Source organism: Chrysemys picta, chromosome 4 (assembly GCF_011386835.1).
Source record: "Chrysemys picta bellii isolate R12L10 chromosome 4, ASM1138683v2, whole genome shotgun sequence".
Taxonomy (NCBI): domain Eukaryota; kingdom Metazoa; phylum Chordata; order Testudines; family Emydidae; genus Chrysemys; species Chrysemys picta.
The window spans coordinates 1,830,121-1,854,177 of record NC_088794.1 but is presented as its reverse complement, the minus strand read 5'-3'; the positions used below and the strand labels follow the sequence as shown (position 1 = coordinate 1,854,177).

The 24,057-nt window shown below is 68.5% G+C and overlaps 4 protein-coding genes across 9 annotated transcripts; 3 read left to right on the top strand and 1 right to left on the bottom strand.

The window, feature by feature from the left end:
- The first annotated feature begins 1,403 nt into the window (after positions 1 to 1,403).
- Positions 1,404 to 10,433, top strand: CORO1A (coronin 1A). Its single transcript, XM_005290181.4, has 11 exons — positions 1,404 to 2,008; positions 2,831 to 3,033; positions 5,285 to 5,407; positions 5,573 to 5,702; positions 5,786 to 5,967; positions 6,141 to 6,260; positions 7,571 to 7,675; positions 7,784 to 7,929; positions 8,856 to 8,913; positions 9,022 to 9,234; positions 9,903 to 10,433. The coding sequence occupies exons 2-11, from the start codon at positions 2,836 to 2,838 to the stop codon at positions 10,035 to 10,037; spliced, it is 1,410 nt and encodes a 469-aa protein (XP_005290238.2). The 5' UTR covers positions 1,404 to 2,008; positions 2,831 to 2,835; the 3' UTR covers positions 10,038 to 10,433.
- A 706-nt stretch (positions 10,434 to 11,139) lies between these two features.
- On the bottom strand, positions 11,140 to 12,833 carry BOLA2B (bolA family member 2B). Its single transcript, XM_065591082.1, has 4 exons — positions 12,536 to 12,833; positions 12,230 to 12,470; positions 11,466 to 11,563; positions 11,140 to 11,331 (listed from the first exon to the last, which is right to left on the bottom strand). Exons 2-4 carry the CDS (start codon positions 12,305 to 12,307, stop codon positions 11,226 to 11,228), a joined length of 282 nt encoding a protein of 93 aa, XP_065447154.1. The 5' UTR covers positions 12,308 to 12,470; positions 12,536 to 12,833; the 3' UTR covers positions 11,140 to 11,225.
- On the top strand, positions 12,655 to 17,222 carry SLX1A (SLX1 homolog A, structure-specific endonuclease subunit). Of its 5 annotated transcripts, none has more exons than XM_065591076.1 (7): positions 12,655 to 12,788; positions 13,337 to 13,517; positions 13,915 to 13,966; positions 15,418 to 15,765; positions 16,307 to 16,437; positions 16,582 to 16,669; positions 17,037 to 17,222. In XM_065591076.1, exons 1-7 carry the CDS (start codon positions 12,668 to 12,670, stop codon positions 17,064 to 17,066), a joined length of 951 nt encoding a protein of 316 aa, XP_065447148.1. In that variant the 5' UTR covers positions 12,655 to 12,667; the 3' UTR covers positions 17,067 to 17,222. The 5 variants fall into 5 exon arrangements, with proteins under 5 accessions (XP_065447148.1, XP_065447150.1, XP_065447149.1 ...); XM_065591077.1 differs by lacking the exon at positions 12,655 to 12,788 and adding an exon at positions 12,849 to 12,941; XM_065591078.1 differs by lacking the exons at positions 12,655 to 12,788; positions 13,915 to 13,966 and adding an exon at positions 12,846 to 12,941.
- Positions 17,223 to 17,927: 705 nt separating this feature from the next.
- On the top strand, positions 17,928 to 23,113 carry LOC101940443 (sulfotransferase 1 family member D1-like). 2 transcript variants are annotated; one of them, XM_065591072.1, is made up of 8 exons: positions 17,947 to 18,105; positions 18,661 to 18,809; positions 19,627 to 19,752; positions 21,529 to 21,626; positions 21,734 to 21,860; positions 22,165 to 22,259; positions 22,641 to 22,821; positions 22,933 to 23,113. In XM_065591072.1, exons 2-8 carry the CDS (start codon positions 18,662 to 18,664, stop codon positions 23,043 to 23,045), a joined length of 888 nt encoding a protein of 295 aa, XP_065447144.1. In that variant the 5' UTR covers positions 17,947 to 18,105; position 18,661; the 3' UTR covers positions 23,046 to 23,113. The 2 variants fall into 2 exon arrangements, with proteins under 2 accessions (XP_065447142.1, XP_065447144.1); XM_065591070.1 differs by lacking the exon at positions 18,661 to 18,809 and having other exon boundaries at positions 17,928 to 18,105.
- The last annotated feature ends 944 nt before the right edge of the window (positions 23,114 to 24,057 follow it).

Sequence of the window (24,057 nt, the reverse complement as noted above, 5' to 3'; positions counted from 1 at the left end):
ACGACTCGGAGAGGATCTGGGGCTGAGAGAGACGCTCAGCTGCTTGCAAAGGGAGCCAGCCCCGGCTCCGGCCCAGCCCAATGGCTGGCCAGCAATGCCAGGCCAGTTCCAGCTGGGAGTCATGGGGGCGGGTCTGTGATTAACCCCTGGGAGAGAGACCCCGGGCCGTGGGACAGCCTCCATCTCCGTTTGGCTGTGCTCCGGACTGGGGGCCCGACCGGGGAAGGAGGCTGAAATTCCCTGCCTGGAGCTAGGCCCTCAGGGGGTCCGAGGGGATGAGCGAATGCCCCCTCCTGGCCTCAACCACTGGGAACGAGACAGAGAGGGAGAGGCCATCCCTGCCCCAAGGCAGCCGGCCTGTGGGGGGTGGGAACCAGCACACCCAGCCCCGGGCACCTCCTGCCACAGGGCAGGGGAGGAGGGGGAAAGCCAGAGCACAGGGCATGTCTGACGGCCCCCAGACAGCTGCTGGGCTAGATGGGGATAGAGAGAGAGATAGAGGGGGTGGATGGGGATAGATAGAGGGGGGTGGATGGGGATAGATAGAGGGGGGTGGATGGGATAGATAGAGGGGGACAGATAGAGAGAGAGAGGGTGGAAGGGGATAGGTAGGTAGATAGAGGGGGTGTGTGGGATAGATAGATTAGATAGAGGGGGTGTGTGGGGATAGATGGGGTGGATGGGGATAGATAGAGAGAGGGTGGAAGGGGATAGGTAGGTAGATAGAGGGGGTGGATGGGGATAGATAGATGGGGATAGATAGAGAGAGAGAGGGTGGAAGGGGATAGGTAGGTAGATAGAGGGGGTGGATGGGGATAGATAGATGGATAGAGGGTGTGTGTGGGGATAGATAGATTAGATAGATAGATAGATAGATGGGGTGGATGGGGATAGATAGATGGATAGATAGATAGAGGGGGTGGATGGGGATAGAGAGAGAGATAGATAGATAGATAGATGGGGTGGATGGGGATAGATAGATGGATAGATAGATAGAGGGGGTGGATGGGGATAGAGAGATAGATAGATGGGGTGTGTGGGGATAGATAGATAGATGGGGTGGATGGGGATAGATAGATAGATAGATAGAGGGGGTGGATGGGGATAGATAGAGGGGGGTGGATGGGATAGATAGATAGAGGGGGTGGATGGGGATAGATAGATGGGGTGTGCGGGGATAGATAGAGGGGGTGGATGGGATAGATAGATGGGGACAGATAGAGAGAGAGGGTGGAAGGGGATAGGTAGGTAGATAGATAGAGGGGGTGTGTGGGGATAGATAGATTAGATAGAGGGGGTGTGTGGGGATAGATGGGGTGGATGGGGATAGAGAGAGAGAGAGAGGGTGGAAGGGGATAGGTAGGTAGATAGATAGAGGGGGTGGATGGGGATGGATAGAGGGTGTGTGTGGGGATAGATAGATAGATAGGGTAGAAGGGGATAGAAAGATAGATGGGGCGGATGGGGATGGATAGATGGATAGATAGATAGAGGGGGTGTGTGGGGATAGATAGATAGATAGATGTGTGAATAGGTAGGTAGGCTGGTAGAGGCGGTCTATGGGTATGGACAGACAGACAGACAGAGAGGTGTCTGGAGACACGGGCCAGCCATGCCTGGACGGAGGGGCCTGGAGAAGGCCAGACAGGCAGAAAAGGAAGAGTGGGGGTTGGCTAGTTCAGTGAAGAGCCGCTGGGGGTTGGGTCCTTGTGCTGACAGCCCGGACACCTGGGTCCCGTGCCCCAGCTCGGTCTCTTACAGCTGTGTCCCCTACACCTTATTTCCACCCCCGTTCCCTTCCTCCCAGAGTGAGCCGGCCCCTGGGTCCCAGATGGGGGAAGTGAAGGGGGGGGTGTCGAAGGCTCCTCCCCCAGCCCCCCCTCCCTGCGCCTGTGACTGTCCTGTCCCTTTAAGGCGCCACCCCCTCCAAGCTGTGACAGAGAAGGGCGTTAAAACGCTCTGATCTGCAGCCTCCGGATTCACTGTGACACCAGAGCATCTGGAGCCGGTGAGAGCAGGGGGCTGGGAGCCAGGACTCCTGGGTTCTGTCTCTGGAGCGGGGTGGGAGCCAGGACTCCTGGGTTCTCTTGGCTCTGGGAGCGGGGTGGGAGTCAGGACTCCTGGGTTCTCTTGGCTCTGGGAGGGGACTGGGAGCCAGGACTCCTGGGTTCTGTCTCTGGGAGGGGGGTGGGAGCCAGGACTCCTGGGTTCTCTTGGCTGGCCCATTTCTGAGCAGTCTGGGTCTCCTCCTCCCAGCCCGGCTCCCTGCCGAGCCCTGGGGAATCATCTCCTGAGCTGTGAAGACGCTTGCAGCTGGCTGGGAGGGGCAGGCAGGGTGATGGTGTAGACAGCTACCTGGGGCATGGGGAGGGGTCTCAGCAGAGGGGATCACTGGGCTGGGTGGGGGGCTGTATCCTCTGCCCCCTCCTCCTCCAATGCTGGAGAGGGGATCTCTGGGGGCAGCTGGGAAAGGAGGTCTCATGAGGTAACCTGGGGGGGGGTGGCACAGAGACAGATTAGAACAGCAGGGGCTGCGGGTTGGGAGTGAGGGGCACCAGCAGGGCTGGGGGGGCAGGGGGCTGCGGGTCGGCAGTGAGGGGCAGCGGCAGAGCTGGGGGGGACAGGGCTGGGCTGGCAGGGGCTGTGGGTCGGCAGTGAGGGGCAGCGGCAGAGCTGGGCTGGCAGGGGCTGCGGGTCGGCAGTGAGGGGCAGCGGCAGAGCTGGGCTGGCAGGGGCTGCGGGTCGGCAGTGAGGGGCACCGGCAGGGCTGGGCTGGCAGGGGCTGCGGGTCGGCAGTGAGGGGCACCGGTGACCCTGCGTCTCTCCCCAGCCGCCATGAGCCGGAAAGTGGTGCGCAGCAGCAAGTTTCGCCATGTGTTCGGGCAGCCGGCAAAGGCCGACCAGTGCTACGACGACGTGCGGATCTCGCAGACCACCTGGGACAGCAGCTTCTGCTCCGTGAACCCCAAATTCCTGGCCATGATCGTGGAGGCCAGTGGGGGAGGGGCCTTCATGGTGCTGCCCCTGGCCAAGGTAACTCCGCCCAGCGCACCCCTCCCCACCAGCCCAGCCGGTGCCCCTCACTCCCGACCCGCAGCCCCCGCTACTCGCTGTGTCTCTCTCGTTGGGCTCATTGCACTGCGGATCCAGCTGTGACCTGACATGATCCCCCCCCCCATTACCACACAAGCCCCGTTGGACTGGGCTAGGGCTGAGCTGTCTCAGACCTGCCCCCCCTCCTCCCCCCAAACCCACTTCCCCTTTTACACGCCTGCTTCCGCCCCAGGTTCAAATTTGGAGCCATTTAAGGCAAAAAAGTCAAGATCTGCCTGTTTGGCGGTTTCACAAAACACCCCCCCCCCCCCCCCCGGAAACACAGACAGATGGAGAGATAGAACATTACCTAAGAAGGGGAGCTGGGGGGGCAGGGCTGGGCTAGCAGGGGTGTGGGTCAGGAGTGAGGGGCACCGGCAGAGCTGGGGGGCCCAGGGCTGGGCTGGCAGGGGGCTGCGGGTCGGGAGTGAGGGGCACCGGCAGAGCTGGGGGGCCCAGGGCCGGGCTGGCAGGGGGCTGCGGGTCAGGAGTGAGGGGCACCGGCAGAGCTGGGGGGCCCAGGGCTGGGCTGGCAGGGGGCTGCGGGTCGGGAGTGAGGGGCACCGGCAGAGCTGGGGGGGACCCAGGGCTGGGCTGGCAGGGGCTGCGGGTCGGGAGTGAGGGGCACCGGCAGAGCTGGGGGGGCAGGGGGCTGCGGGTTGGGAGTGAGGGGCAGCAGGGGGATAAAGGACCCTGTGTCCTTCCCTGGCCTGGGGGAAGGGGGCGGCAGGATGAGGCCTTGGAGGTACCCTCAGCTCCCAGGATGCGCCGTCTTGTGACTCCATCGTGACGGGAGCAGAAAAATGAGAACAGAGAGAGCCCCTCCCCCAGCCCATCTGATGCCCCTCACTCCCGACCCACAGCCCCTGCCCCCCCCAACTCTGCCGGTGCCCCTCACTCCTGACCCGCAGCCCCCTGGCAGCCCAGTCCTGCCCCCCCGCCCAGCTCTGCCGGTGCCCCTCACTCCCGACCCACAGCCCCTGCCCCCCCCCAACTCTGCCGGTGCCCCTCACTCCCGACCCGCAGCCCCTGCCCCCCCCAACTCTGCCGGTGCCCCTCACTCCTGACCCGCAGCCCCTGGCAGCCCAGTCCTGCCCCCCCGCCCAGCTCTGCCGGTGCCCCTCACTCCCGACCCGCAGCCCCTGCTAGCCCAGCCCTGGCTCCACCCACACAATGTCTCTGGTTTTAACCCCTTGGCCCTTCCTGGCCTGGCCATGAGGGAATTTCCCATCATTCCTCAATCCCTGGGGAACTTTTGTTGGGACTGCCATTTTTGTGGGTCCCACCTGGGTACTCAGCAGGACGATGGGGGGAGCTGGGAGGGTGTTTCTGTGCTCAGCAGGTGTGGCGTGCAGTGGGGGAGGGGCTGTTAATGGGGGGATAAGGAGGGACCCAGGAGTCCAGGTGGGAGTGAGGTCAGGGAAGAGCCCCATAGGGACCCAGGAGTCCTGGCCTGTGGGGGGAGCCCAGGAGGGACCCCGGGGTGCCCGGTGCTGATGGAGCAGCTGTCCCGCTACCAGACCCTGCTGCGTTCTCAGTGCGTTTCCTGCCCCACGGCAGGGGAAGGGCTCATGTCGCCTTTTATGGGCACAGCTGGGGCACTGGGGCTGGGAGCAGTGTCGCAAGACAGACAAAGCTATACACCCGTCCCCCCTCCCCGGGAAACTCCCCTGTGGCCATAGGGGGAGCCGCAGGGACCCTCCACATCCCTCCCCCCACAACCACTTAACCCACCCTCCCAGAGCCCAGAGAGAACCCAGGAGTCCTGGCTCCCAGCCCCCCCCCCCCCCCCGCTCTAACCCACCAGCCCCCACTCCCCTCCCAGAGCTGGGGAGAGAACCCAGGCATCCGGGCTCCCTGGCCCCCTGTTCTAAGCACTATTCCCCACTCTTCACCTGCCCCAACCCTGACTCCCAGCTGCCCCACAGATATTCAGGGAGTCTCAGGGCTGCACCCCCTGTCCGGGGGGGGGCAGTTCCCGGGGGTTCGGGGGGCCAGCAAAGGGGAGAATCCCGCTCATCCTTCCTAGTGGAAAGGGTGAAGCCTCTATTACACCACCTGGTGGGCAAAGCATGTAACTGCAGTCAGGAGCCAGGACGCCTGGGTTCTCTCCCCGGGGAGGGGAGTAGTCGGTTGAGGGGGGGAGGGGATCTTGGACGCCTGGATCCTAACTCCGCTCCTCTTCCCGCAGACCGGGCGCCTGGACAAGTCGCAGCCCCTGGTGTGTGGACACACGGCCCCAGTGCTGGACATCGAGTGGTGCCCTCACAACGACAACATCATCGCCAGCGGCTCTGAGGACTGCACCGTCATGGTGAGCGGGGGGGGGGGAGGGGGCGCTGCACCGTCATGGTGAGCGGGGGGGGGGAGGGGGCGCTGCACCGTCATGGTGAGTGGGGGCACCAGGGGGTTGATCCAAAGGCCCCAGGCTGCCCGCCCTGGGCGTGTGGGGCCAGGGTGACCCGCTCTCTCCCCCCAGGTGTGGGAGGTACCAGACGGGGGGCTGGTGCGCCCCCTCACGGAGCCGCTGGTCACGCTGGAGGGGCACTCGAAGCGCGTCGGCATCGTGGCCTGGCACCCCACGGCCCAGAATGTGCTGCTGAGCGCAGGTACTGCTGGGGGCTGGGGGGTGCCCCTCTCCTCCCCCCCTGCCCCCCGCCCCTCCCCCCGCTGACCCTCCCCTCCCCCCCAGGCTATGACAACGCCGTGCTGCTGTGGGACGTGGGCTCGGGCCAGGCGCTGGTGGAGCTGCGAGACCTGCACCCCGACACCATCTACAGCGTGGCCTGGAGCCGCGACGGATCCCGCCTCTGCACCTCCTGCCGAGACCGCCGGGTCCGTGTGATCGAGCCCCGCTCCGGCCGCGTGCTCGCCGTGAGTGCGGGGGCGGGGCCTTGGGGAGAGGGGCGGGGCTATGGGGGATGTGGAGGGGTGGCTATGGCCTGGGGGCGGGGCTATGGGGGATGTAGGGACCCGGCTATGGGGGGATGTGGAGGTGCGGGGCTATGGGGTGGTTTCCTGTCTCTCTGACCCCTGTCTCGCCACAGGAAAAGGTCAACCCCCACGAGGGCTCCCGGCCGGTCCGCGCTGTCCTGCTGGACGACGGCAAGATCCTCACCACCGGCTTCAGCCGCATGAGCGAGCGCCAGGTGGCGCTGTGGGACCCGGTGAGACCCTGCCCCCTAGCGACCCAGTGAGACCCTGCCCCATCCCCCACCCCTGGTGAGACCCCGCCCCTTAGGGACCCAGTGAGACCCTGCCCCATCCCCCACCCCTGGTGAGACCTCGCCCCCTAGCGACCCAGTGAGACCCTGCCCCATCCCCCACCCCTGGTGAGACCCCGCCCCCTAGCGACCCAGTGAGACCCTGCCCCATCCCCCACCCCTGGTGAGACCCTGCCCCCTAGCGACCCAGTGAGACCCTGCCCCCTAGCGACCCAGTGAGACCCTGCCCCATCCCCCACCCCTGGTGAGACCCCGCCCCTTAGCGACCCAGTGAGACCCTGCCCCATCCCCCACCCCTGGTGAGACCCCACCCCTTAGTGACCCAGTGAGACCCTGCCCCATCCCCCACCCCTGGTGAGACCCCACCCCTTAGCGACCCAGTGAGACCCTGCCCCCACCCCCCACCCCTGGTGAGACCCCGCCCCTTAGCGACCCAGTGCGACCCTGCCCCCATCCCCCACCCCTGGTGAGACCCCGCCCCTTCGCGACCCAGTGAGACCCTGCCCCACCCCCCACCCCTGGTGAGACCCCGCCCCTTAGCGACCCAGTGCGACCCTGCCCCCATCCCACACCCCTGGTGAGACCCCGCCTCTTAGCGACCCAGGGAGACCCTGCCCCATCCCCCACCCCTGGGGAGACCCCGCCCCGTAGCGACCCAGTGAGACCCTGCCCCCATCCCCCACCCCTGGTGAGACCCCGCCCCTTAGCGACCCAGTGCGACCCTGCCCCCATCCCCCACCCCTGGTGAGACCCCGCCCCTTAGCGACCCAGTGCGACCCTGCCCCCATCCCCCCACCCCTGGTGAGACCCCGCCCCTTAGCGACCCAGCCCCATCCCCCACCCCTGGTGAGACCCCGCCCCTTAGCGACCCAGTGCGACCCTGCCCCCATCCCCCACCCCTGGTGAGACCCGCCCCTTAGCGAGGAGTGAGACCCTGCCCCATCCCCCACCCCTGGTGAGACCCCACCCCTTAGCGACCCAGTGAGACCCTGCCCCATCCCCCACCCCTGGTGAGACCCCGCCCCTTAGCGACCCAGTGAGACCCCACCCTCTGGGACCCAGGGAGACCCCACCCCAGCAAGAGACAGGTCATGATGTGGGAGCCAGGGAGAAACCCCGCCCCCAACCCTCCCTTCTAGCCCCACCCACCTACCTCTCCCCAGCACCTCCCCGAGTGAGCAGCAGGTGGCGGTGTGGGAGCCTGAGAGGGACCCTGCCCCCCCCACCCTGACTCCTCTCCTCTCCCCCACCAGGCCCACCTGGAGGAGCCCATGAACCTGCAGGAGCTGGACACAAGCAGCGGGGTGCTGCTCCCTCACTACGACCCCGACACCAGCATGGTCTACCTCTGCGGCAAGGTCAGCGCGGGACCCAGGCGTCCGGGACAGCCCACGGGACAGGAGCTTGGGGGTCCTGGGGGGGCTCCCCGGCTCCCCCCCACTGACCCCCTGTCTGTCCCCCTGCAGGGCGACAGCTCCATCCGCTACTTTGAGGTGACGCCCGAGGCCCCCTACCTGCACTTCCTGTCCCTCTTCAGCTCCAAGGAGTCGCAGCGCGGGGGCGGCTGGATGCCCAAGCGGGGCCTGGACGTCAGCAAGTGCGAGATCGCCAGGTACGGGGGACCCCGACCGCCCCAGCCCCCTTCAGACCTGAATCCCCCCCCGCCCCCTTCGGACACCTGAATCTCCCAACCCCCCCTCGGACCCCCCTGCCCCCTTCGGACACCTGAATCCCCCCAACCCCCCCCCCAGATCCCCCACCCCCTTCGGACACCCAAAACCCCCTCAGCCCCCTGAGCCCCCCAAACACCCCTTGAACTCCAAGAACCCGCCTAAAGCTCCCAGACACCAACCCTCCCTGAAACCTCCAGATTCCCTCAGACCCCAGCAGCTCCACAAACCCCAGCCTCCTCCAGTCCCCCAGAAGCCCGTCCCGCCCCGTGTGGCTGGAAGTGACCCTGAGACACAAGCCCGTGTACCAGAGGCTGCAGGGCTCGAAGCTTTGCGGCGCCGAAGCAGAGCCAGGCTGGGGGAACCCTCCTGAGAGCTGCTGGGCCCAGGACACTCGTGACCCCATCCCAGCTGGGTGGGACCCAAACAACCCCCCACAGCACCCCCCACAGCACCCCCCACCAAGAGAACAGGGACGCACTGACCCCCCCAGGATGGGAGCTGGCTCTGGCAGGGGGCCAGCACGTAACTGGTTTGTGTCAATGTATAAAATGGAGCCTCTAAGGGAGTGTGTCTGGCTGCCGAGGGGGAAGCGAAAGTCTCGCCCTTCACGAAGCTGCTCCCTGTATTATTGGCCCGTCCGAGTCTGCGGGATCCCAGGACCTGCCTCACTGACAATGAACCTGGCCTGGCGCCTTCGTCCCTTAACAGATCTTGTGTTCATTGGGCAGTTCGCTCGTGGACTGCGCAGGACTGGGGCGGCACAGGGAGAAAACAGCCAAATATCTAACCCCACCACTCCCCTCCACTACCGGGATCCCAAGAGACCCCCCCCGCCTTCCTGACCCTCCTTCCCTCCGCATTTCAGATTCTACAAACTCCACGAGCGCAGATGTGAGCCCATTGCCATGACGGTGCCCCGCAAGGTGAGCTGGGGGTGGGGCTGGGTTCCCGGACGCCTGGGTTCCATCCTGGGCGGGGAGGTTCTGGGAGTCCGGACGCCTGGGACCAATGCTGGCTCTCTCCTCCCACAGTCAGACCTGTTCCAGGAGGACCTGTACCCCGACACGGCGGGGCCTGACCCCGCCCTGACGGCAGAAGAATGGTTCGGGGGCAAGGACGCCGGTCCCCTGCTCATCTCCTTGAAGGACGGATATGTCCCGCCCAAGAGCCGCGAGTTCAAAGTCAACAAGAGCATCCTAGAGCCACGCCGGAGCCAGACCTGCTCCGATGGGGGCAGTCCCGGGGTGAGACAAGGGGGGCTGCGGGTCGGGAGTGAGGGGCACCGGTGGAGCTGGGGGGGGGGCAGGGCTGGGCTAGCAGAGGCTGCGGGTCGGGAGTGAGGGGCACCGGTGGAGCTGGGGGGGGGCAGGGCTGGGCCGGCAGGGGCTGCGGGTCGGGAGTGAGGGGCACCGGCAGAGCTGGGGGGCCAGGGCTGGGCTGGCAGGGGCTGCGGGTCGGGAGTGAGGGGCACCGGCAGAGCTGGGGGGGGCAGGGCTGGGCCGGCAGGGGCTGCGGGTCGGGAGTGAGGGGCACCGGCAGAGCTGGGGGGCCAGGGCTGGGCTGGCAGGGGCTGCGGGTCGGGAGTGAGGGGCACCGGCAGAGCTGGGGGGGCAGGGCTGGGCTAGCAGGGGCTGCGGGTCGGGAGTGAGGGGCACCGCCAGAGCTGGGGAGGGCAGGACGGGGCTGGGGTTCGGGAGCGAGGGGCACCGGCGGAGCGGACTCCATGGCTGGGCCGGCAGGGGCTGCGAGTCGGGAGTGAGGGGCACCGCCAGAGCTGGGGGGGGGGCAGGACGGGGCTGGGGTTCGGGAGCGAGGGGCACCGGCGGAGCTGGGGGAGAGGACTCCATGGCTGGGCCGGCAGGGGCTGCGGGTCGGGAGTGAGGGGCACCCCACGAGCTCTCCCCCTCCCCAGGCGCTGGAGAAGTTGACCGAGGACGTGCGGCAGCTGCAGGCGATGGTGACGGAGCAGGAGCGACCGCGGTGCTGGAGGCCAAGGCTGCCAAATAGCCGGGGGGAGCCTCCGTCCCCCCCGCAACCTTCTGTCTAACTCAGGGCTGCCCCACGACACTGGAACCTTCCTGCCCCCCACAAGCTTTGCCGGCTGGAGCCTCCTCCTGCCCCCCCCCCGGCTGCCAGCAGGCGGCGCTCCCCCCCCCCCCCCCAGCATCTGCCATGGCCAAAGAGATGCCTTCGTGGGGGGCCAGGTCCTGCCCAGTTAACCCTCAAATGCCCCCATAACCCCCATTCCCTTCCGTCTCTGGGAGGCCGGTTCCCTCCCGCCCTGTACAGAGAAGGTTTTATCTTTTTTACCTTGTTTTTTTAAGTCATGGGGGGGGAGTAACGGGGGGGGATACGGCGGAACTGGGGGCCACCCCAGGGGAGGGGACAGGCACCAGTGTCTGTCTGCTGTGAAGGTTTCTACCAATAAACATTGTAAATAGCACCTGTGCCTCGCTTTGTGCTGGGGGTGGCTGAGACCCGGCCTGTGCTGGAGAGGGGGAGACGGAGGATGCCCCCACGCATCATGTCCCTGAGGCTTGGACAGAGCAGGGACATATGTTGACTCTGAAGGCTACTGATGGCAGCTTTGCAGGATGCATTGAACCAAGGGATTGTTAAGGCCACAAATAGTTCAACTGCCCCCTCACAATTCATAACCTGAGATTTCCCCCCCCCCCCGGCTGGGACTAAGGGGTACAGCTGTGCATTGGGGCACCGGCAGGGCTGGGGGGGCAGGGGGCTGCGGGTCGAGAGTGAGGGGCACCGGCAGAGCTGGGGGGGGGGCAGGGCTAGGCTAGCAGGGGCTGCGGGTCGGGAGTGAAGAGCACCGGGAGGGAGGGGCACTAGCAGAGCTGGGGGGGGCTGCGGGTCGGGAGGGAGGGGCACTGGCAGAGCTGGGGGAGGCAGGGCTGGGGGGGCAGGGGCTGCGGGTCGGGAGTGAGGGGCACCGGCAGAGCTGGGGGAGGGGGGGCAGGGCTGGGGGGGTCCACGGGTCGGGAGTGAGGGGCACCGGCAGAGCTGGGGGAGGGGGGGCAGGGCTGGGGGGGGTCCACGGGTCGGGAGTGAGGGGCACCGGCAGAGCTGGGGGAGGGGGGGCAGGGCTGGGGGGGGTCCACGGGTCGGGAGTGAGGGGCACCAGTCAGACACTATTTCGTTGCCCATAATCCTTTATTCCAGCCGATGGCTGATCTCCGTGGGGCGCGGGGGTCCCAGCTCCGTCCTGCTCCGGGGGGGCTCACTGCAGGCCCCCCCGCTCCTTCTCCCACTGCTCGGGGGTCAGCGTGCGCTGCTCGAAGGCGTGAATGTGCTTCAGCTCCTCGGCCAGCAGCTCGTTCACCAGCCTGTGGGGAGGGGGGGTCAGTGCCGGAGCCGCAGGAGCCCCCTGGGGTCAGGCCCCAGAGCTCCCCCAGCCCCCCCCGGAGCCAGAACTCCGGGACTTGGGGGTCCCGGGGGGGGGGGGGGGGTCCCGGCTCACCGGTGTCGCTGGAGCAGCGGCTTCCCCCGGAACCGGCCCGAGACAACCAGAACCTTGAAGCTGGTGGAGCAGCGGCTCGGGGTCGTGTCCTCCACTTCCTGGGGGGAGACATGAGTGGGGGGGTGACCCCAAAACCCCCCGATACCAGCCCCGCCCCCCCCACCGGGAACCCCACGATACCAGCCCCCCGCCCCCCCCACCTGCCCCCCCCGATACCAGCCCCCGCCCCCCCCGCCTGCCCCCCCGGGAACCCCCCGATACCAGCCCCGCCCCCCCACCGGGAACCCCCGATACCAGCCCAGCCCCCCCCACCTGCCCCCCCACCGGGAACCCCCCGATACCGGCCCCCGCCCCCCCCACCGGGAACCCCCCGATACCAGCCCCCGCCCCCCCACCTGCCCCCCCACCGGGAACCCCCCGATACCAGCCCCCGCCCCCCCCACCTGCCCCCCCACCGGGAACCCCCCGATACCGGCCCCCGCCCCCCCACCTGCCACCCCCCGATACCGGCCCCCGCCCCCCCCACCGGGCCCCCCACCGGGAACCCCCCGATACCAGCCCCCGCCCCCCCCACCTGCCCCCCCACCGGGAACCCCCCGATACCAGCCCAGCCCCCCCCACCTGCCCCCCCACCGGGAACCCCCCGATACCGGCCCCCGCCCCCCCACCTGCCACCCCCCGATACCGGCCCCCGCCCCCCCCCATGCGAGGCCCCGGGGGCCGGAGCCCGCGCCGCGCGGGGGAGGGGCCTGGGGGACACTCACCACGTGCTCCGCCTCCAGCCCCCGCAGCAGCCGCCCCCGGAGGGTCTCCGCGCTCAGAGCCGGCTCGGCCGCCTCCATCCCGCTCCGCAAGGCGCTGGGATCCCGCCCGCTTCCGCCTCTAGACACCGCCTCACTTCCGCCTCTGGTGCCGCCACTTCCGCCTATAGTCACCGACTCACTTCCGCCTCTGGTGCCGCCACTTCCGCCTATAGCACCGCCTCACTTCCGCCTATAGTACCACCTCACTTCCGCCTCTGGTGCCGCCACTTCCGCCTATAGTCACCGCCTCACTTCCGCCTCTGGTGCCGCCTCACTTCCGTCTCTGGTACTGCCACTTCCGCCTATAGTACCGCCCCACTTCCGCCTCAGGTCCCATCCCAATGCGCCACTCGCCCGAGCTCCTCCAATCAGAGTTGGGCTGGGGGCGGGCTTCCCGCAATGCGACCAATAGGATCCATCGTGGGAAGCGGCGCTGCCCAAAAGCACCAATCAGCGGGAGTCGCCTGGTGCCTGTTCCCGGGCTGGGCCCGGGCGGTGGCTCCAGGAGCTGAGGCTGGAGGCAGGATTGGAGGGGCCCCGGGGCATGCTGGGAAGTGGGGGGCATCTGGTGCATGCTGGGAAGTGGGGGGCACGGGCGGGGGACCTGATGCATGCTGGGAAGTGGGGGGCACGGGCGGGGGACCTGATGCATGCTGGGAAGTGTGGGGCACAGGTGGGACCTGGTGCATGGGGGGGCACCTGGTGCATGCTGGGAAGTGGGAGGCACGGGGGGGGGGGACCTGCTACATGAGGGGGCACCTGGTGCATGCTGGGAAGTGGGGGACACGGGGGGGGGGACCTGGGGCATGCTGGGAGGTGGGGGCTGGGGGGCACCTGGTGCATGCTGGGAAGTGGGGGACACGGGGGGGGGACCTGGGGCATGCTGGGAGGTGGGGGCTGGGGGGGCACCTGGGGCATGCTGGGAAGTGGGGGGCACAGGGGGCATGCTGGGAAGTAGGTGGTATGGGGGGACCTGGGGCATGCTGGGAGATGGGGGCTGGGGGGGACCCGGGGCATGCTGGGAAGTGGGGCTGGCCAGCTATGACCTTTCCCGTCCCCTCTCCCCAGGCCCGGCCATGGGGGCGGAGCCGCGGGGGTTCTTCGGCGTCTACCTGCTGTTCTGCACCAACCCCCGGTACCGGGGCCGTGTCTACGTCGGCTTCACCGTGGCCCCCCAGCGCCGCATCGGGCAGCACAATGCCGGCAAGCGCCGCGGCGGGGCCTGGAAGACCAGCGGGCGCGGGCCCTGGTAACCCCAGGAGGATTGGGGACACGGCTCCCAGCATGCAATGGTGGTGGTGGTGGGATAATCCCAGCATGCAATGCTGCAGGGGTAGGCTCCCAGCAGGCCATGCACTCGTGACAACCTAAGCAGCAGAGCAAGGCATGCTGGGAGAACTGGCTGGCCTGGGGCGGGAGGAGCAGGGCATGCTGGGAGTGGAAGCTGAGGGAACAGGGCATGCTGGGAGAATTGGCTGGCCTGGGGAGGGAGGAGCAGGGCATGCTGGGAGTGGAGGCTGAGGGAACAGGGCATGCTGGGAGAATTGGCTGGCCTGGGGAGGGAGGAGCAGGGCATGCTGGGAGTGGAGGCTGAGGGAGCAGGGCATGCTGGGAGCTCTGGCGTGACCTGGGTTCTCTCCTTGCAGGGAGATGGTGCTGATTGTCCACGGCTTCCCCTCCGACGTGGCTGCGCTGCGGGTATCTGCCGGTGCCCCTCGCTCCCAACCCGCAGCCCCCCCACCAGCCCAGCCCTGCCCCTCCCAGCTCTGCCGGTGCCCCTCACTCCCAACCCGCAGCCCCCCACCAGCCCAGCCCTGCCCCTCCCAGCCCTGCCGATGCCCCTCGCTCCCGACCCGCAGCCCCCCCACCAGCCCAGCCCTGCCCCTCCCAGCCCTGCCGATGCCCTTCGCTCCCAACCCGCAGCCCCCCCACCAGCCCAGCCCTGCCCCTCCCAGCCCTGCCGGTGCCCCTCACTCCCGACCCGCAGCCCCCCCACCAGCCCAGCCCTGCCCCTCCCAGCCCTGCCGGTGCCCCTCACTCCCGACCCACAGCCCCTGCTAGCCCAGCCCTGCCCCGCCCAGCTCTGCCGGTGCCCCTCACTCCCAACCTGCAGCCCCCCACCAGCCCAGCCCTGCCCCTCCCAGCCCTGCCGGTGCCCCTCACTCCCGACCCACAGCCCCTGCTAGCCCAGCCCTGCCCCGCCCAGCTCTGCCGGTGCCCCTCACTCCCAACCTGCAGCCCCCCCACCAGCCCAGCCCTGCCCCTCCCAGCCCTGCCGATGCCCCTCGCTCCCAACCCGCAGCCCCCCCACCAGCCCAGCCCTGCCCCTCCCAGCCCTGCCGGTGCCCCTCACTCCCAACCTGCAGCCCCCCACCAGCCCAGCCCAGTCCCCCGCAGCTCTGCCGGTGCCCCTCACTCCAAACCCACAGCCCCTGCCAGCCCAACCCGGCTCCCCCCAGCTCTGCCGGTGCCCCTCACTCCTGACCCGCAGCCCCTGCCAGCCCAGCCCTGCCCCCCGCACCAGCCCTGCCCGTGCCTCCCACTCCCAACCTGCAGCCCCCTGCCAGCCCAGTCCCCCCCAGCTCCGCCGGTGTCCCTCACTCCCAACCCACAGCCCCCTGCTAGCCCAGCCCGGCTCCCCCCAGCTCTGCCGGTGCCCCTCACTCCCGACCCGCAGCCCCTGCTAGCCCAGCCCTGCCCCTCCCAGCCCTGCCGGTGCCCCTCACTCCCGACCCACAGCCCCTGCTAGCCCAGCCCTGTCCCCCAGCTCTGCCGGTGCCCCTCACTCCCGACCCGCAGCCCCTGCCAGCCCAGCCCTGCCCCCCCCAGCTCTGCCGGTGCCCCTCACTCCCGACCCGCAGCCCCTGTTAGCCCAGCCCTGGGCCCCCCCCAGCTCTGCCGGTGCCCCTCACTCCCGACCCGCAGCCCCTGCTAGCCCAGCCCTGGGCCCCCTCCAGCTCTGCCGGTGCCCCTCACTCCCGACCCGCAGCCCCTGCTACCCCAGCCCTGCCCCCCCAGCTCTGCCGGTGCCCCTCACTCCCGACCCGCAGCCCCTGCTACCCCAGCCCTGCCCCCCCAGCTCTGCCGGTGCCCCTCACTCCCGACCCGCAGCCCCTGCTCTCTAACTCCGCTGTCTCTCTGCTCTCCAGTTTGAGTGGGCCTGGCAGCACCCGCACACTTCTCGCCGTCTCTCCCACGTGAGCCGTCGCGCCCGCCGGGAGACCCGCTTTGATTTCCACCTCCGGGTTCTGGCCCACATGCTTCGCGCGGCGCCCTGGTGCCGCCTGCCCCTCACGGTGCGCTGGCTGGAGCCAGGGTACCGCCGGGACTTCCCCCCCGCCCTCCAGCCCCCCCTGCACATGCCCGTGGCCTTCGGGCAGGTCCGGGCGCTGGGCCGAGCCAGGGGCCGCGGGGAGCGGGGGCAGGAAGAACCCGGGCCTCCACCGGGGCAGGCAGCCCAGGCCCAGCGCTGCGCTCTCTGCCTGAAGAGACTCCAGGTACATTGGGGGTGCCCGGACACCTGGGTTCTCTGGGAGGGGAGGGGGAGCCTAATGTAAGAGCAGTGGGGCCTGGGAGTGAGGACTCCTGGGTTCTCTACCAGCTCTGGGAGGGGAGGGGGGGTCTCCGGTGGTTAGAGTGGGGGGAAAGAGGGGGCTGAGAGCCGAGGGGAGGGGAATGGGGGCTGGTGATGGGGGGGACGATTGAGAGCCGAGGGGAGGGGAGTGGGGGCTAGTGGTTGGGGGGGGCTGAGAGCTGAGGGGAGGGGAGTGGGGGCTAGTGGTTGGGGGGGGCTGAGAGCCAAGGGGAGTGGGGGCTAGTGGTCAGAGGGGGGGGCTGAGAGCTGAGGGGAGGGGAGTGGGGGCTAGTGGTCAGAGGGGGGGGCTGGGAGCCGGGGGGGGGAGTGAGGGCTGGTGGTTAGAGAGGGGGGCTGGGAGCCAGGGGGTGGGGAGTGAGGGCTGGTGGTTAGAGGGGGGGCTGAGAGGGGAGGGGAGGGGTGTGGGGGCTGTACCCCCCCACACATCTGTCTCCCCCCTGCAGGATGCGGACAACCCCCCCCTGCGCTGCTTCCACCCCGGCTGCCCCCTGGCTGCCCACCCCGCCTGCCTGGCGCGGGAGTTCCTGCGGGAGGAGCCGGAGCAGATCCTGCCCGTGGAGGGGCGCTGCCCAGGGTATGGGGCCCGGGGGATCCCCTGGGGGAGGGGGGATCTCCAGGGAGGGCAGGGATGGGACGCAGTTGCCCAGGGCAACATCCCCAGCATGTTGCCTTGGTGACCCAATTCCCATGGTGAAGGCCCCCCCATTTCCTGTTGCAGCTGCAAGAACCTGCTCCTGTGGGGCGACTTGATTCGCTACCACCAGGGTTGCTATGGTGACTTGGAAGAAGTCCCTGCCTCCTCCCAGGTAAGCCCCGCCCACTTGCTGCTAAGCTCCACCCCTCGTGTGTTCCCCTTTGGCACAAGAGCCCCGCCCATTGTGTGGGCCCATCGGGCTTCCCTCTTCTGTCCCCGCCCCTCTTGCCTTTAACCCCACCCCTTCCCTGTGCCTGCCCCTCACTGACCACGCCCCCTCTCGCAGGTAAGCCCCGCCCCCATTCTCTCCCCTCCCTTTTCACAGTGTCTTGCTGCTAAACTCCCCTTCTCAGGCAGACAAACCCCTGCCCCGCCTCCCTTTGTAGCCCCGCCTTAGGGCAGCTAAGCCGCACCCCTTCATCCTGTCCCCGCCCCCTCACGGGGAAGCTCCTCCCTCTCTGACCCCCTCCTGCCCACAGGGACACTGGACAGAGGAGCTGCAGACGTGAAGACCAGAGGGGAGGAGCCTGCGCTGGAGGGGGCGGGGCAAAGGACCGGTCCCCTTTGCCCCACCCACCGGGACGATGGACCCGCCCCCTCCTGGACCCCGGGGGCCCAGGGGATAATTATGGGATTACATGAAATAAAAATCTCAGGAGATTCGAGTCCCGGCTCTGCCTGACACGGGGACGGACCCAGGCGTCCGGCGAGGGAGCCCAGCAGGGGGGACAGGGACAGGTGGGGGGAGGGGCAGAGTGGGGGAGGAGCCCCAGGCTTTCGGGGGAGGATGCTGGAACCTTTCCCTCCCGCCCTGAACCCAGGCGTCCGAGTACTGAGCTGTGGGGGGGCCCATGGGGCACAGGGACCCCTCCCCCACCCAGTGAGCTCCGGGAATGTATGACCTGACCAACCTGCAGCCCCTGACACCGGCGTGGGTGGGAGGGGACCGAGGTGGGGGGGGGGGAGAACAAGGATGGGGAAGCGGACCCAGACGTCTGGGCATCGGGGGAGGGGGAACAGGGATGCGGAAGGGGACCCAGGCGTCCGAGCGGGAACAGGCATGGGGAAGGGGACCCAGACGTCCGGGCGGGGGTGGGGGAAACAAGGATGGGGAAGGGGACCTAGGCGTCCGGGCGTGTGTGTGTGGGGGGGAACAAGGATGGGGAAGGGGATCCAGGCGTCCGGGTGGGGAGGGGGAACAGGGATGGGGAAAGGGGGTGCGGAAGGGGACCCAGGTGTCCGGGAGTGGGGGGGGGGGAATAAGGATGGGGAAGGGAATCCAGGCGTCCGTGGGGCGGGGGGGCAGACAAGGATGGGGAAGGGGACCCAGGCGTCCGGGAACGGTGACCCTGAGCGCTCGGGAGGGGGAGGGGGATGACAGAAAGATGAACACCGGGACGGACCCAGGCGTCCGCCTCCCGCACCCCATGGCGATGGGACCAGCCCCCTCCTGGCCCCTCTCCACAGCCCCGCCCGCTCCTGGCTCCGCCGATAAAACCCGCCCGGCCTCGCGCAGAGCTTCTCCGGACCCCGCCGAGCCCCGAGCAAGTGAGTGTGTGTGGGGGGGCAGCTCCCCAGGGCCCCCCAGGCAGGAGAAGGGACCCAGGTGTCCGGAGCCCGCAGGACGGGCAGAGGGATGGGGCGCCGAGTCCCCAGGACCTGCCCTTCTCCTGCGGGGACCCTCCTGCCGCCCTACAGAAAGGGGCAACCGCCTCCCCCCCGCCCCGGTTCCTGACCCCCCGCCCCGGTTCCTGACCCCCCCCCCCCGCCTGCCGCCCCCGCCGTCCCCCGTCCCCCCCCCCCCCCCCCCCCCCGCTCCTGGACCCAGGAATGTCCCGGAGCCAACAACGTCTCCCTCCGGTGCCAGAAACTTTCACAACTCGGCCCCTGCGCTGGTGCCCCCCCTCCCGACCCCCAGCCCCTGCCCCCCCCTCCAGCTCTGCCGGTGCCCCTCCCTCCCGACCCCCAGCCCCTGCCCCCCCCCCCAGCTCTGCCTGTGCCCCTCACTCCCGACCCACAACACCTGCCAGACCAGCCCTGGTCTCTGAGGGGGGCGGGGGGGGGGCTATCTCCAGAGAGTCTCTTTAACCCTTTCTCTCCCAGGATGCAGCCGGCCGAGGAGACTCCGCGCCCAGCCCTGATCCCCATCCAGGGAGTCCCTATGGTCAAATACTTCGCTGAGAACTGGGGGGAGGTGGAGGGATTCCAGGCACAGCCGGACGATCTACTGATCTCCACCTACCCCAAATCCGGTGAGTCCTCCAGCCTCCCCCTAGCCCCTCCCTCTGTGCCCTGGTGCCCCTCACTCCCGACCCGCAGTCCTCTGCCCCCCGCCCCCAGCTCTGCCGGTGCCCCTCACTCCCGACCCGCAGCCCCTGCTAGCCCAGCCCTGCCCCCCCAGCTCTGCCGGTGCCCCTCACTCCCGACCCGCAGCCCCTGCCAGCCCAGCCCTGCCCCCCCAGCTCTGCCGGTGCCCCTCACTCCCGACCCGCAGCCCCTGCCAGCCCTGCCCTGCCCCCCCCCAGCTCTGCTGCTGCCCCTCACTCCCGACCCGCAGCCCCTGCTAGCCCAGCCCTGCCCCCCCCGCTCTGCCGGTGCCCCTCACTCCCGACCCGCAGCCCCTGCCAGCCCAGCCCTGCCCCCCCAGCTCTGCCGGTGCCCCTCACTGCCGACCCGCAGCCCCTGCTACCCCAGCCCTGCCCCCCCCAGCTCTGCCGGTGCCCCTCACTCCCGACCCGCAGCCCCTGCCAGCCCAGCCCTGCCCCCCCCAGCTCTGCCGGTGCCCCTCACTCCCGACCCGCAGCCCCTGCCAGCCCAGCCCTGCCGGTGCCCCTCACTCCCGACCCGCAGCCCCTGCCAGCCCAGCCCTGCCCCCCCAGCTCTGCCGGTGCCCCTCACTCCCGACCCGCAGCCCCTGCTAGCCCAGCCCTGCCCCCCCGCAGCTCTGCCGGTGCCCCTCACTCCCGACCCGCAGCCCCTGCCAGCCCAGCCCTGCCCCCCCAGCTCTGCCGGTGCCCCTCACTCCCGACCCGCAGCCCCTGCCAGCCCAGCCCTGCCTGTCTCCTGCAGGTACCACCTGGATCAGTGAGATCATCGACATGATCTACAATGATGGAGACACAGAGAAATGCAAGCGAGATGCCATCTACATGCGAGTCCCTTTCCTGGAGTTTGCTGTTCCTGGGGTCCCCACCGGTAACACGGCCTCGGCTCCTGGGGCACTGTGGGGAGGGGGCAGGGCGCTGGCTGTGGGGGGAGCTCACAGAATCATAGACTATCAGGGTTGGAAGAGACCTCAGGAGGTATCTAGTCCAACCCCCTGCTCAAAGCAGGACCAATTCCCAACTAAATCATCCCAGCCAGGGCTTTGTCAAGCCTGACCTTAAATACCCTTAAGGAAGGAGATTCCACCACCTCCCTAGGTAACGCATTCCAGTGCTTCACCACCCTCCTAGTGAAATAGTGTTTCCTAATATCCAACCTGGACCTCCCCCACTGCAACTTGAGACCCTTGCTCCTTGTTCTGTCATCTGGTACCACTGAGAACAGCCGAGCTCCATCCTCTTTGGAACCCCCTTCAGGTAGTTGAAAGCAGCTATCAAATCCCGCCTCATTCTTCTCTTCTGGAGACTAAACAATCCCAGTTCCCTCAGCCTCTTCTCATAAGTCATGTGCTCCAGACCCCTAATCATTTTTGTTGCCCTCCACTGGACTCTCTCCAGTTTGTCCACATCCTTCTTGTAGTGTGGGGCCCAAAACTGGACACAGTACTCCAGATGAGGCCTCACCAATGTCGAATAAAGGGGAACGATCACGTTCCTCGATCTGCTGGCAATGCCCCTACTTATACAGCCCAAAATGCCATTAGCCTTCCTGGCAACAAGAGCACACTGTTGACTCATATCCAGCTTCTCGTCCACTGTAACCCCTAGGTCCTTTTCAGCAGAACTGCTACCTAGCCATTCGGTCCCTAGTCTGTAGCAGTGCATGGGATTCTTCCGTCCTAAGTGCAGGACTCTGCACTTGTCCCTGGTGAACCTCATCAGGTTTCTTTTGGCCCAATCCTCTCATTTGTCTAGGTCCCAGCTACTCCAGCCTGGCCTCGACCGGCAGGGGGGCACTGTGAGGAGGGGGCTCTGTGGGCAGGGGGGCGCTGTGATGAGGGGGCGCTGTGGGCAGGGGGGCGCTGTGGGCAGGGGGGCGCTGTGAGGAGGGGGCTCTGTGGGTTGGGGCGCTGTGGGCAGGGGGGCGCTGTGGGCAGGGGGGCGCTGTGGGTTGGGGTGCTGTGGGCAGGGGGCACTGTGGGCAGGGGGGCGCTGTGAGGAGGGGGCGCTGTGAGGAGGGGGGCGCTGTGGGTTGGGGTGCTGTGGGCAGGGGGGCGCTGTGGGCAGGGGGCTCTGTGGGTTGGGGCGCTGTGGGTTGGGGCGCTGTGAGGAGGGGGCGCTGTGGGCAGGGGGCGCTGTGAGGAGGGGGCTCTGTGGGTTGGGGTGCTGTGGGCAGGGGGGTGCTGTGGGTTGGGGCGCTGTGGGCAGGGGGGCGCTGTGGGCAGGGGGGCTGTGAGGAGGGGGCGCTGTGGGCAGGGGGCGCTGTGGGCAGGGGGGCGCTGTGAGGAGGGGGCTCTGTGGGCAGGGGGGCACTGTGGGCAGGGGGGCGCTGTGAGGAGGGGGCGCTGTGGGTTGGGGTGCTGTGGGCAGGGGGGCGCTGTGGGCAGGGGGGCGCTGTGGGCAGGGGGGCGCTGTGAGGAGGGGGCGCTGTGGGCAGGGGGGCGCTGTGGGCAGGGGGGCGCTGTGGGTTGGGGCACTGTGGGCAGGGGGCACTGTGGGCAGGGGGGCGCTGTGAGGAGGGGCGCTATGGGTTGGGGCGCTGTGGGCAGGGGGGCGCTGTGAGGAGGGGGCGCTGTGGGTTGGGGTGCTGTGGGCAGGGGGCACTGGCTGTCGGGGACTCCCGGCTCACCCGCCCTGTGCCCCCCAGGGGTGGAGCTGCTCCGGAAGAGCCGCGCCCGGCGGCTGGTGAAGACCCATCTCCCGGTGCAGCTGCTGCCGGACTCGTTCTGGGAGCAGGACTGTAAGGTGAGCCGGGGGTGGGGGGCCAGCTGGGCTCTGATTGGCCTCTGGGAGCGGAGCTCAGCTGAGGTGGGGGTGGAGAGAGGAGGGCTGACCCCCGTGTCCCCCCCCAGATGATCTACGTGGCCAGGAACCCCAAGGACGTGGCCGTGTCCTACTATTACTTCTACCAGATGGCGAAGGTGCATCCGGACCCGGGCTCCTGGGACCACTTCCTGGCCGACTTCATGGCTGGCGAAGGTGGGGCGCGAGCTGGGGGGGCGCCGGCTCAGACCTGCCCCAGGGCACAGACTGGCTAGCTCGGGGCGGGGGGCACAGAGGGGGCGGGGGTGATTGCCTGGCTGGGGAGGGTGCAGGGGGGGCATTGGGGGATTGCCTGGCTGGGGAGGGTGCAGGGGGGGCGTTGGGGGATTGCCTGGCTGGGGGGGCACGGAGGGGAGCAGGGGGCATTGCCTGGCTGGGGGTGGGGGACGGGGGTGTGGGGATTGCCTGGGGGGGGCGTGTGAAGGGACTGGGGGGGCTCTGAGCCGTCTGCCCCCCGCAGTGTCGTTCGGGTCATGGTACCAGCACGTCCGGGGCTGGTGGGAGAAGAGACGGGAGCAGCGACTGCTCTACCTGTTCTACGAGGACATGAAGGAGGTGAGCCCCCCCCCCCCGAGTAGTCTCATTGCCCCTCCCCCCTTCCTGTCCCTGTCCCCCCAACTGCCCCTCCCCCTTCCTGTCCCCCCCACTGCCCCTCCCCCCTTCCTGTCCCAGTCCCCCCCACTGCCCCTCCCCCATTCCTGTCCCCCGAGTGCCCCCCTTCCTGTCCCCAGCCCACCCCACTGCTCATCTTCCTGTCCCTGTCCCCCCCACTGCCCCTCCCCCTTCCTGTCCCCCCACTGCCCCTCCTCCTTCCTGTCCCTGTCCCCCCAACTGCCCCTCCCCTCTTCCTGTCCCCACCCCCACCCGACTCCCTCTCCCCCTCCCGTCCCCAGCCCCCCGGCGTGCCCCGCTGTCTCTAACCCCCGTCCTGCCCAGGACCCCCGGCGGGAGATCCGGAAGGTGCTGGAGTTCCTGGGGTGCCCCCCGGGCGAGGGGCTGGTGGAGGCGATCGCCCGGCACACGGCCTTCGCCCAGATGAAGCAGAACTTCATGGCCAACTACAAAACCCTCCCCACCAGCGTCATGGACCACAGCATCTCGCCCTTCATGCGCAAGGGTAAGTGGGCCGGGGCAGGGGGGCACCGGGGGTGGGGAGTGGGGCTCAGCGGGGTGCCCGGGGGCTCGGCCTGGGAAGGGGGCTCAGTGACCCCACTCTCCTGTCCCCCAGGTGTGACGGGCGACTGGAAGAACCAGTTCACGGTGGCGCAGAACGAGCGATTCGATGCCGACTACGAGAGGCAAATGGAGGGAACCGACCTGAGCTTCCGGATGGAGATCTGAGCCCCCCCGCCCCACATCAGCCCCCCCTGCCCCACTGCAGAGAGATAAAGCTGAGTTACCTGCTCTGCCCTCCGCTTCGTGTGGTTCATTGCAGCAGGGAGCGCCGTGGCGAGGGGGAGGGGCACTGGCTGTGCGTGGGGGGTGCTGGGGGGGGACTTTTCTCCAGTTCGCAGCCCCCCCCCCCAGCTCTGACTCCAGTTCCACTTGCCTCCCTGCCAGAGCCTCTTGAATAATCCGCCCCCCCAACCTGCTCCGGGAGGGGAGTGGGACCCAGTGGTTAGAGCGGGCTGGGGGGAGGGGAGCCCGGACGCCTGGGTTCTCCCCTGGCTCCAGGACGGGGGTGGGACCCAGTGGTTGGGGGGGGGAGCGGAAGGGGATGGGAGCCACACTGGGCCCAGAACAATAAATAACCCTCGAGCCCCCGACGCCAGGAATCGCGCCCAGGCCGGGCGAGGAGCCAGAACCCAGGTGTCCAGGCAGCGGGTCAAAGGGTCTGGTGAAGAGTAGTTAATGAACAAACCCTAGAAGGGGTCAATAAGGCAGCCAGTGGGGGAAACGGTTTGGGGCTGGATCTAAGTGCTGGGGCGGAGGGAGGCAGGGCTCTGGGCACTGCAGGGGGCAGGGTGTAGGGGTAAAGAGGCCGGAGCTGTGGGGCAGGGTTTTGGGGGGAACTGGGGCAGGATGCGGGGGGGGGGGGGGAAAAGAGAGGCAGGAGCTGTCTGGGGGAAGTCGGGGGGCAGGGTGTGTGTGGTAGGAGCTGGGGGGCAGGGTGCAGGTGAGAGGCAGAGAGGCAGGAGCTGTGTGGGCAGGGTGCGGGTGGGGGAAGTTGGGGGGCTGGAGCTGTGTGGGGGAGTTGGGGGCAGTGTGTGGGTGGGGGGAGTTGGGGCGCTGGAACTGTGGGGGTGTTGGGGGGCAGGGTGCGGGTGGGGGGAGTTGGGGGCAGAGAGGCAGGAGCTGTGTGGGGGGAGTTGGGGGGCAGGGTGCACGTGGGGGGAGCTGTGGGGCAGGAGCT

Coding starts and splice junctions, on each gene's coding strand:
- SLX1A (XM_065591075.1), top strand. CDS start 13,213: ATGCTGGGAAGTAGGTGGTATGGGGGGACCTGGGGCATGCTGGGAGAT. Junction 13,967..15,417: donor CCGACGTGGCTGCGCTGCGG/GTATCTGCCGGT, acceptor TCTGCTCTCCAG/TTTGAGTGGGCCTGGCAGCA. Junction 16,670..17,036: donor AAGTCCCTGCCTCCTCCCAG/GTAAGCCCCGCC, acceptor TCCTGCCCACAG/GGACACTGGACAGAGGAGCT.
- BOLA2B (XM_065591082.1), bottom strand. CDS start 12,307: ATGGAGGCGGCCGAGCCGGCTCTGAGCGCGGAGACCCTCCGGGGGCGG. Junction 11,564..12,229: donor GGCTGGAGGCGGAGCACGTG/GTGAGTGTCCCC, acceptor GTCTCCCCCCAG/GAAGTGGAGGACACGACCCC. Junction 11,332..11,465: donor CCGCTGCTCCAGCGACACCG/GTGAGCCGGGAC, acceptor CCCTCCCCACAG/GCTGGTGAACGAGCTGCTGG.
- CORO1A (XM_005290181.4), top strand. CDS start 2,836: ATGAGCCGGAAAGTGGTGCGCAGCAGCAAGTTTCGCCATGTGTTCGGG. Junction 8,914..9,021: donor CCATGACGGTGCCCCGCAAG/GTGAGCTGGGGG, acceptor CTCCTCCCACAG/TCAGACCTGTTCCAGGAGGA. Junction 9,235..9,902: donor CCGATGGGGGCAGTCCCGGG/GTGAGACAAGGG, acceptor CCCCCTCCCCAG/GCGCTGGAGAAGTTGACCGA.
- LOC101940443 (XM_065591070.1), top strand. CDS start 17,943: ATGAACACCGGGACGGACCCAGGCGTCCGCCTCCCGCACCCCATGGCG. Junction 19,753..21,528: donor TGTTCCTGGGGTCCCCACCG/GTAACACGGCCT, acceptor TGTGCCCCCCAG/GGGTGGAGCTGCTCCGGAAG. Junction 22,260..22,640: donor TCTACGAGGACATGAAGGAG/GTGAGCCCCCCC, acceptor CGTCCTGCCCAG/GACCCCCGGCGGGAGATCCG.